Source organism: Trachurus japonicus, chromosome 16 (assembly GCF_045865225.1).
Source record: "Trachurus japonicus isolate A0001 chromosome 16, Traja_1.0".
NCBI classification, from domain to species: domain Eukaryota; kingdom Metazoa; phylum Chordata; class Actinopteri; order Carangiformes; family Carangidae; genus Trachurus; species Trachurus japonicus.
The window spans coordinates 31,281,405-31,291,480 of record NC_140922.1 but is presented as its reverse complement, the minus strand read 5'-3'; the positions used below and the strand labels follow the sequence as shown (position 1 = coordinate 31,291,480).

Here is a 10,076-nt window from a genome sequence, read left to right as displayed (position 1 = left end):
TAGATACATAACAGACATCACACAATGAAATAGTCCATGAATTCAGCAGTAATATTTATTATATGAACTGTTATCATTCCATATGACACAATACAGGTATAATCAAGTCCTCAGGCCAAGAGGGAAAAACTAAAGTCTTGCAGAGGATGAGTGTGAACGAGTGAAGTAGAGAGTTGGAGCTGGAATGCATTATTATTAAAATCAATCTACAAGCGTAAAAAAAAGAAGAAGAAAAAGCTCCTTTGTCTGAAAATAAATAAAGAGCAGCTTCTCTGAGCCACACGACATGTGATGGGAGCGACTCAGGACTCACATGAGACCGACTGACATACTGTATGTAGACCACCACTGCTTAAGTTCCAGGTTTCAGACCTGGTGGATAAACACAGGTGCAGGAACTGTTGTTTTTATATGGATGATATTAAAATCCGATTCACATGACAGTAGAATTTATTTTGGAAAAAGCAGATGTTTCGTTTGAATCAACCGTTTTAAGATGACATCATTTCCCTGGGTTGAAACAGGTGGTGAAAAAACCAAAAGCAGTGAAATGTTGGATTCCTTTAGTCTCAGGACGAAGCTGCAGCTCTGACGCTGTCACCACAAAGTGCAGGTCCAACGGTCTCTACTACTCCACCGGCCGGATGCCTTTGGCCTCCTCCAGCTTCCTCAGGGTCTCGTCCCACTGGGTGAACTGCTTGGACAGCAGGAACATCTGCCAATCACATGTTTACAGGTCAGTTCAGTGGGTGGAGCTTCTTTCCTCGTGCAGCTCGACTCACAGAGATTTGGTCAGTGTCGACATTTACATCTGATTTACGAGTTCAGTTTCAGAGCAGAAAAGAGCTATTGATTATTCAAAAATAAAGAGACTACTTTCACAAATGTTTCTTAAAAAGCATCTCTAACAATACCAACACAAACACAACTCATTCGTCTTAATGAGACACTGATGAGGTGATCACCTGAACCACATCAGATTTTATTGGAAGATTATAAAAACCACTGCTGGGATTAAACATTGACATTATCCCACTGAAATTGATTTATAAACTCTTCCTAAATTAAAATATTCTTGTTATGTTGTTTAGGAATGAATATGAATATGTTTTCTTTTTATTATTCATATTCAAGGTTTGAAAAGACATAATTTTCTGCCAATAAAAGCTCTAAATAACAATGGGCCTCATTCACGAACCGTTCTTAAAGGTGTACAGAAATGGCCGTTTGTCCCGTTTGTCGCGCCGAGTTGTCACGAGCTGCAACACGAGTTTACCCGAGTAAGGAAAATGAATTTGATTGGTCGTTATCGAGCGGGCGGGATATTCAAAGTTTGGGGCGAGACCGAGCTCCGTGTGTGTGTGCGTGTCTCAGACGTTTGAATGACGGATTACGGATCCAATATCAGTGGCTAGTGAATCGTGTACAGGCTGACGTATAATCCGTGCGCCTGCATTATCCAATACGAAAAAAAAAACTACACTAAAATACACACTTTCATCACGGATTTACTCAAAAATAGAATTTTGCACAAAGTTTGGCCTACATCGTCTGATAGATGAGTTATTACACTAATTTTATGACCCAGAGTGGGCTCAAATTCAATTTTCTTTTCTGTACACCTTTAAGAACAAATTTGTTCTTAAGTCCTACTTACGAAGTTTTTACGAAGATTGTGGCATTCATGAATGTTTTCTTATCCAGAATTTGTTCTTAACTAAGAACAAAATCTAAGAACAGTCAGGAGTATACCTACGCACCTTTAGGTGCTGAGACTTCTGCAAAAATAACCGATTATAGCGTTTTCTTTTGTTCTGCAGTTGTATGACATTATATGATTTGAATAAGAATTATTTTCTTATCTTTTATGATGTTTTTAATAATCATATATATTAATAATAATAATTGACAAATCATTGCAGTCTCTTAAAAAACATTATAGACACTTAATTCATATCATATCTTTTTTTTTTGGGGGGGGGGCATACATCTGCCGATATGATTTTTTTTTTTTCCTAATTGCGGGCTGCAACAGTGCACTTACTGTAAGTGTTCACACTACACACAACTGTTTTTTTTTTCATATGTGATAATATGATGATATTTATGATGGCACATGTGAGAGTGTGGTCTCTCTGATAACAACCCGAAGAGCTGCATCTACTGCTGACGCTACTAAATATAGTCTAAATATAAAAATATAAACTAAATATAAGCCTTTTGTTTGTTTCTTTGTTTCATTCCTGCCGCAGTAGCGCCACTTCACTGCTTAAGTTCTTTTTATGTTTGGAGTCTGGTGCTCCCTCCCAGATTTTCATTTGAGCATTTCAACTTTCTTTCTCACTTCACCTTCTCTGCTCAGTGCCTGTGGGTTCTGTGTGCACACGGCCCTGCAGTCTCATGCCCTTTTACGGGCATTGATGGGGCCGTTACCTATGCTAATCCTATGTTAATTAGACTCACCTGGCACACGCCCTCAACTTACGAGGAGATGGCATTCATCAAGTAGGAACACAGCTGCGAACAATTCTGAGACTTACGAACGCGTTGATGAATCTGACGTAGGGTTTTCTTAAGGAACTTCTTAAGAACAACTTAAGAAAGAATCTAAGAAGGTTCTTAAGAAGATATTGGTGAATGAGGCCCAATATTATTATTTCAGTTTTGGGGGAAATGTTGTTAGTAGTTACTACTAGCTCTGGCCCCCTGGCTTTGGAACAGCCTTCCTTTTAGTGTTAGATCAGCTGACTCCACTGCAGTTTTTAAACAACGTCTTAAAACCCACTTTTATAGGTTGGCATACTCTTAACTATTTCCTGTTCTTGTTTAATTATTCTAACATTTTATCTGTACTGCAAGAGCATTTTTTAAAACTTATTTTTACTTATTTATAAAATCATTTGTATTGTACCTTTGTGAATTTGTGCTTTTACTGTTTTGGTGGGTGCACTGCTGTTGACTATGGGCTATTTTTGATTGATTGTGGGTCATGTGACCTCAGAGGGAGGGGGGTTTGCATGGGTTTTTCTTCTGTTTTTGTTCTTTTTCTGTGATGTTTTATCTGTAAAGCACTTTGTGCATTTGCTTGAAAAGTTCTATATAAATAAAATTATTATTATTATTATTATTAATAATAATAATAATAACACAATAAATGTTTATTTCACTCAAACACATACCTATAAATAGTAAAAACCAGAGAAACTCATCATTTTGAAGTGGGCTCTTAATTTTTTTCCACAGCTGTATAGAATTGTTTTATCCCTACAGAGAGAACAACAACAAGTTTGTACCATTTTGTTGTATTCCTCAAAAAGCTTCTTCACTTCCAGAGACTGAGCCTCAGTTTGGTCCTGGAGAAAAAAACAAAACAGTAAATGTAAAAGAAAGAGAGGAGGATGTGTAGAGGTAAAGAGAGAGGAGGAGAAGAAGAGGGCGGTCACCTGCTCTTTGATGTGGATCTGTGACAGCCGCTGCAACTTGGTGGCGTGTTCTGGTACGTCTGTAAACGACAGAAACACATCACACACATCAAGTACGTAACGGTGGTGGTGCGTCCACTTTATTCATCCAGCAGCTACACAACAACACAAAACACCACATGACTGAATACAAACACCAGGAATTACATTGGTTTTCCCGCTAAAGTATACAGTAAGTGCTAAACATGGATGCAGAGAAATGTTGTTAACGGCATCATAGTTACATGAAGACACAAAAACACTTCTACAGAAATTCACCTTTCAGACATTCAGTACGTTTACATGACACTTGAAAAAACCGAATTATTGCCTTAATCCGACTATAACTGGACAACTGAAGTGCATGTAAACACCTTAGTCGGACTGAAATCGGAGTTGAGAACTCCGATTAAGACACCCAGATAATGCGATTGGAATTCGATTTTCTCCGTCATGTATACGCCTTAGTCAGAGTATAACTGGACAATACATGTGCGCATGCTCCACAACAGTAGAGACGGCACAAAGTGGAGCAGAGAAGCCAGCCAAAACCGGCAAAGTAAAGAAAAAAACCCAACATCAGCGCCGATTCAATGCATTGCACACAGCGCGACCAGCAAGAGTGTTTTATTAAAAAAAGAAAGAAAGAGAGAGAGAGAGAGAGAGAGAGAGAGAGAGATAGAGAGAGAGAGAGAGAGAGAGAGAGAGAGAGAGAGAGAGAGGAAAAAAGGAAGCCCGTATCCTATTCTCCGCGCATCCAGCCCAGACTGGCGCGTCTGGTCGGGAACTGCAGTTGAGAATTTATTATTAAGCTACTAAGTTGTTTATATTCAGTTTTTTACGAGGTGACAGAGAAGTCAACAGGACAGGGGGCGCATTAACCCGCTGAAGCAACGGGTGACGGCGCATGAGGGGGCGGACCCCGTCAGTTATTCGGTTTTCTCAGTTGCATGTATATTGAGACAAGGACAGAAGTCTGACTTGACGCCAAAATCGAATTTTGAGCATAGCTCGATTAAGCTCTGCATGTAAACGTACTGAGTGGGGATCTGAAGCTTTCTCAAGCCCTTTGTGAATAATAAACCTGTCTGTCTGACTTTAGTCGACACCTGAGTGAATCATCTCCTCTCTAAAATCACAGAGCAGATGTTCCTTTGTCTTTGATTCGCTCAGCATCCTGCTGCCAGGTGACACTCACCTCTGATGTAGTTGCTGTCCAACAGCGGCTGCATGCTGCTCACCTGCTCCAGCAGAGCAGCCTGGGAGAGCAGGAAGTCCTCCTCTGTGGGAACAAACACCACATCAAGGACTGAATCAGCTTCAAATGGCTTGATATGTCTTTATTTTTTACAATTATAGGACTAAAAATTAGGTTTCAGGTTCCTCCGGCTTCTTACCGGCGAGGATGAACTCCAGCTTCATAGCGTCTGGCACAGTGATGTGGTCGGTGAACTGGGGGTCCAGGTACTTCAGAAGGTCCTCGACTGCAGCACAGCAACAATGACTGAGATCAAAGTCTCACCAAAACATGGACTCAATTCTGACAGTAGAATAAATCCCTGGGCTGACATGACATTTTGAATTTCACTTTTGCTTTGCAGCCTTAAAGGGATAGTTCAACATTTTGGCAAATTGGCCCATTGCCATAATCCCTATAGTCATAGCAGTAGGTTCGTTACCTTTAATTGTCGGTGTAAGCTACTTTTAGAACGGCGGAGCAGAGCCGCGAGCTGCAGAGGCTGATGGGATTTCTTGGTTTCCCTCATCAAATACACAATCCAACAACTCCAAAACGCTCTGGCGGACAAGTTGTGACCTACACACACACTCTCTAAAACAACTCTGTCTGGTAACGTTGTGTTATTATCTCATAGCGTGGTGAATGTGCAGGTCACAACTTGTCCACCAGAGCGTTGTGGAGTTGTTGGATTGTGTATTTGATGAGGGAAACCAAGAAATCCCATCAGCCTCTGCAGCTCGCGGCTCTGCTCCGCCGTTCTAAAAGTAGCTTACACCGACAATTAAAGGTAACAAACCTACTGCTATGACTATAGCAATTTTTTGGTGTAACTTCATCAATAAATACAATACATAGTTACACTGAGCCGATGATCCAGGTTGTCTGGGCAGAAACAAAACAACATGCAACTCACTTTTCTTGTGCAGGATCTTTACTCGCTCCCTCTTGTTGGCCATGTTGGTGAGGCCTGCCTGAATCCTGGTCAGCGGCTCTGCACACTGCAGGACAGAGGACAATGAGTAGATTTTATAGTAGTGATACAGAAAGGTCATTCATATTTATTTTATACTGTGTAACATGAATTTGCTGTATCAGGGCTTCAGACTGCCCCTAAATCGGGGGCCTTAGCACTCAGAATCTGGACTCTGAGGATCATAAATGTAGAGGAAATGTGAATATTTGCTTTGCAAGTCCATTTACAGTGTGCACCCCTTAAATTTTAAATTAGGGGCCACAATGCTCCTAGTAAAAAAAGGTTAGTCTGGAGCCATGTGTATGCAGGACAACAAGGCAAACATTTCATTCTACAAACTTACACATCTGTAATAATCTCATTATGAGTACAACTGGAATTAAGATGTTTTTTAAGTATGAAACCTTTATTCATTTTGTAGAAACATAAAAACACTACTTAAGAAGGACAATGAGCAGTGTTGGGAACGTTACTTTTAAAAAGTAATTAGTTATAGTTACTAATTACTTCTCCCCAAAAGTAACTGAGTTAGTAACTCCACTACTTCACTATAATAGTAACTAGTTACCAGGGAAAGTAACTATTGCGTTACTTTTTCTTTCTTTTTTTTAAGTTTAAATATGTCGAAGAATTTGGATTTTTTTTCTCTCATTTTTAAATTGTATTTTATTGTTTTCATATATTTCACTGATCGCAATTATGGAATGCGAGTGTGTGTTTTATTGAAAGCGAGGCTGGTGTGCCTATGAAAATAGGTTACAGTGGGTTTTTTAAGTGCTGTGGCTACAAGCAAATCTCATATTGTCTCTGTACAAAGACAACAAAGACCTTTTTAAATGTGAAAACAGCGGAGACCTATTCAAGATTTGCGTTTAATAACAGGCGAAACATCGAAATTAATTTATTCATGGCCACATTAAGTGAAATTATTAACTTATACCGATTATCCATCTGATTATCTGTCCTGCTGCGAGCGCACAACAGGGTATCTGCGGATCCTTAAAAAGTCTTAAATTCATGTATCTAAAATTAAGGCCTTAAAAAGTATTAAATTTATTAGAAAATTCTAAGATGGTCTTAAATATATAATACACAGAATCATAAAATATGTATGCACTTAAACTTTTATATGAAATGGTATGCGCGCGGGGTCTTAAAAAGTCTAAAATGTGAAAATCTAAATTTTAGGTCTTAAAATGTCTTAAATTTGTTGAATTATTGTGTTCAAGTCTTAAATAATTTTAGACAGGTCTTACATTTTCTTATGCCCACCATGGGCGAGCATTTCACTCGCATTTGCCCCTAAAAAAAACAAACATGTGTGAACCGGAAAAATCACAAAAAGAAAGAGCACACGATTGGTCAAAAACTACAAATCCCACAATTATCTGGCCTCAACAATAACAGTAGTTAGTGTAAGTAAGTGAGAGTGGAGCTGTCGGTGAAAAGAGGAAACAACGCCACGTCTGGTCCTGTTCTGTGTTGTTCGTTCACACCGTCACCGTTTATTCGTTACGTCCGCGGTGTAAAAGGCCGTGACGCAAAGACGCGATTAGGCGCGAGACGCGATTAGGCGCGAGACGCGGTAGACGCGACTTTTTTTTTTTGCGACGCAATACACCCGATTCTTTTATGGCGACGGGACCTTCGCGTCTTCGTCCTTTTCATCGTGTTTGGTGGGAAGACCCACAAGGGGCTTCCCACCAAACACGAGGAACGCTTTTTTTTTCGCTCGAGTTTATACGCGCGACCAAACGCGAGATACGCGAGAAATGCGATTTATCGCTCGTTTTGACTTTGTGTAAATTCGCGTCTTCACGAGCTCGCCCATTTTCACTACAACAACAACATTTCTGCTCTCACCAACCATGGTTGAGGTCACAACGCTGCTGTAGCTGCTCTGGAAGAGTTCCAGCTGATGAGCTACAGAGACTTTAGAGTCTAAAGGAGCAGTGCGTCGCTGTGTCGGACTGTTTGGATTTAATGAAGAAGCTGCACAGAGTCAGGTGAGCAGAAGCTCAGGACAAACACTTCGCTCCGGGACATAATGTAGCTACACCTCACATGTTCTTGTCTTTTACCTCAGGGAGATTTAAGTAGTGTCTGTTTCCACTTTCCCTCCGATCTCGGCAGCTTCCCTCTGCTAGTCCGTGTGTGTGAGGCTAAACTGCGTGCGTGTGTGGTTTGTGTACAAACTGAACACTGCCTCTGATTGGCTTAGCATGAAACCTTACTCTGCCTCAACCAATCATCATCACTTATGCGGTTGTCTCGTCCCTCCCTCCCTCCTCCCTCCTCCCCTCACCAAAGGAGAGGAGGAAAAAACAACAACAGTTTAGCAGCTTCTGTGTCTGAGATGAGCCAAGTCGGAGGACAACGGCTTCACTGAGTAGTTTGTGTCGGAGCTATTTGTTACTTTTGTATTATTTAATCACTTATTATTTAGTTATTTTTTGTGGTTTAGTTTTGGGGAATACACCTTTAGTTTGTTTATGATATTTAGTATTGATTACGTTTATTTTGGCACTTAACCATGCTTTTACTTTGAAGGTACTGGGTAGCTGGAGCGCACCGGGTGAGTTTACATATAGGGGTTGGCAGTCACAGGTGAGCTAGGCACCTGGGAGGGCAGATGGTTTTTTACCAGGGCAAGAGAGGCGGCAAAGGCCCATTGTTCTTTGTTTGTTTGTTTGCCGATGGAGAATAAACCTAAGAAACTTCATTTTTTGCCTGGACAATGGACTTTGTTTTATCCTGCGTAAATTCACTCCCTAGGTGTCTCAGTGGCCGTTTGATTTGATTTAGTTTCATTATAGTTTTGATAATTTTGAAGTTTTTTGATTATAGACACCAAGGACAAATAGCCACTACATAAAGTAAAAAACCCACCCTAAAGTGAAGATTTGGCGGATGAAATCTCTGACAGCTTGGATATTGGATTGATGATTTGTGAAAGAGGATTGGAAAACGTGCGGGTTTGGAGAGTTACTGGCCGACGGACATCACACGAAACTACTCAACAGCATCGGTGAGCAAAGAATTACGAGGAGGCTGTATTGGAAAACGGCATCACTATTGGAGTGTTTGAATCATCGTTTCTTTGCACTGGATGTTTATTGGGATCTTTGGAAGTTTGGAGGGCCGCGCGCGTGCTGCGCAATTCTACTATCTCCTGGTAAGCCACGCCTACTCTCATTCATAAAAGTCTCTGATGCGGAGCCGTGTGTCACAAACAATATCCCTGTGTGTTATGAGTATTTCAAACAAAAGTGTGGAAATTAAAGGATTGAAAAGGACTTGATGTGGAAAAATGTCTGAGGCTGCAGCCAAAGCAAATGACTCTGTGTCCGTGCTCTCAAAAAGGAGTGTCAAGTTTACCTCAAAGGGTCTAACATTTTATTTAAAGACGTGTCAAGAAAAAAGGTCTTTGAAATGCAAGCATGTAAAAAGGAGCATCGATAAAATGTGTGATTTGATGGTATCCACTGACAATGTGAACTCAGTGCAAGCCGAGCTGAGTAAATGCATTAAATGCTTCGAGGAAGCCAAAGACATGCACGAAGCCATTCTGAATCTGAATTTGCCTGAGGATGAAGTTGAACGGCAAAATATATATTTTCATGCAAAAGGATCTGGGTTTTCGAATTCCATTGAAAAGGTAAAATGTTGGTTATCTGATGCTGGCTATCCATATGTGCAATCAAATGATGCTGAGCCACCTCCTGGTAACTTAAGTGTGGCTTCTGATGACATTAACCCCGAAGACAGTGTTTCAAATGTTTCATGTCAAGAGGAGAAGCGTTCCAGAGCGCACTCTAGGTTATCTAAAGCATCATCAACATCATCTGCAAGAATAAAGACAGAAGCCGACAAAGCGGCACTTATGGAGCGCATGGCTGCATTAGAAAGAAAACACGCATTGGAAGCAAAAGAGGAAAAACTCAGAAAGGAAAAGGAACTGTTCGCTCTGGAAACGGAACTTGCGGCCGCTAATGCAAAACTGAATGTGTTGGAAATCAATTCAAAATGTGGCTCTAAAGGATCGAACGCAATTAATTCATATTTTGACAGGAACTGGACTGGTGCTCAAGGAACACGCCCACTGAATCTCCACGCGGATGATTTTGTTCCACAAACAGATGCTGCAAATAACATTGCTCACATGGAGGCTCAGGTTGTCACTGTCACACCTGTACATGCGGCAATAACACAAACTGACGTCAGACCATCACTAATAACTAACACCCAAGTGAACGTCAGGCCCGGACGAGCAGCAACGACACAAACTGACACTGGCCCAGTAATGAGTCAAACTCACACAACACGAATGGTTCCTAATACTCTGAATCTACCCCGCAATAATAACCCCTGCAATGATATTATGGACATTATGCAAAGGCAG

The 10,076-nt window shown here is 40.8% G+C and overlaps 1 protein-coding gene across 1 annotated transcript; it reads right to left on the bottom strand.

Moving 5' to 3' along the window:
* Window positions 1–628: 628 nt before the first annotated feature.
* Window positions 629–9,872, bottom strand: LOC146972655 (dynactin subunit 3-like). Its single transcript, XM_085802117.1, has 7 exons — window positions 9,837–9,872; window positions 5,615–5,699; window positions 4,859–4,945; window positions 4,660–4,743; window positions 3,444–3,502; window positions 3,294–3,353; window positions 629–715 (listed from the first exon to the last, which is right to left on the bottom strand). The coding sequence occupies exons 1-7, from the start codon at window positions 9,870–9,872 to the stop codon at window positions 629–631; spliced, it is 498 nt and encodes a 165-aa protein (XP_085658243.1).
* Window positions 9,873–10,076: the final 204 nt, after the last annotated feature.

What these genes read in the sequence shown, in the direction of transcription:
- LOC146972655 (XM_085802117.1), bottom strand. Translation starts at nt 9,872, where the DNA reads ATGTACAGGTGTGACAGTGACAACCTGAGCCTCCAT. An exon ending in GTGACAACCTGAGCCTCCAT is followed by an intron (nt 5,700 to 9,836) that starts GTGAGCAATGTT and finishes TCTGTCCTGCAG; the next exon opens with TGTGCAGAGCCGCTGACCAG. An exon ending in TTGAGGAATACAACAAAATG is followed by an intron (nt 716 to 3,293) that starts GTACAAACTTGT and finishes TGTGATTGGCAG; the next exon opens with ATGTTCCTGCTGTCCAAGCA.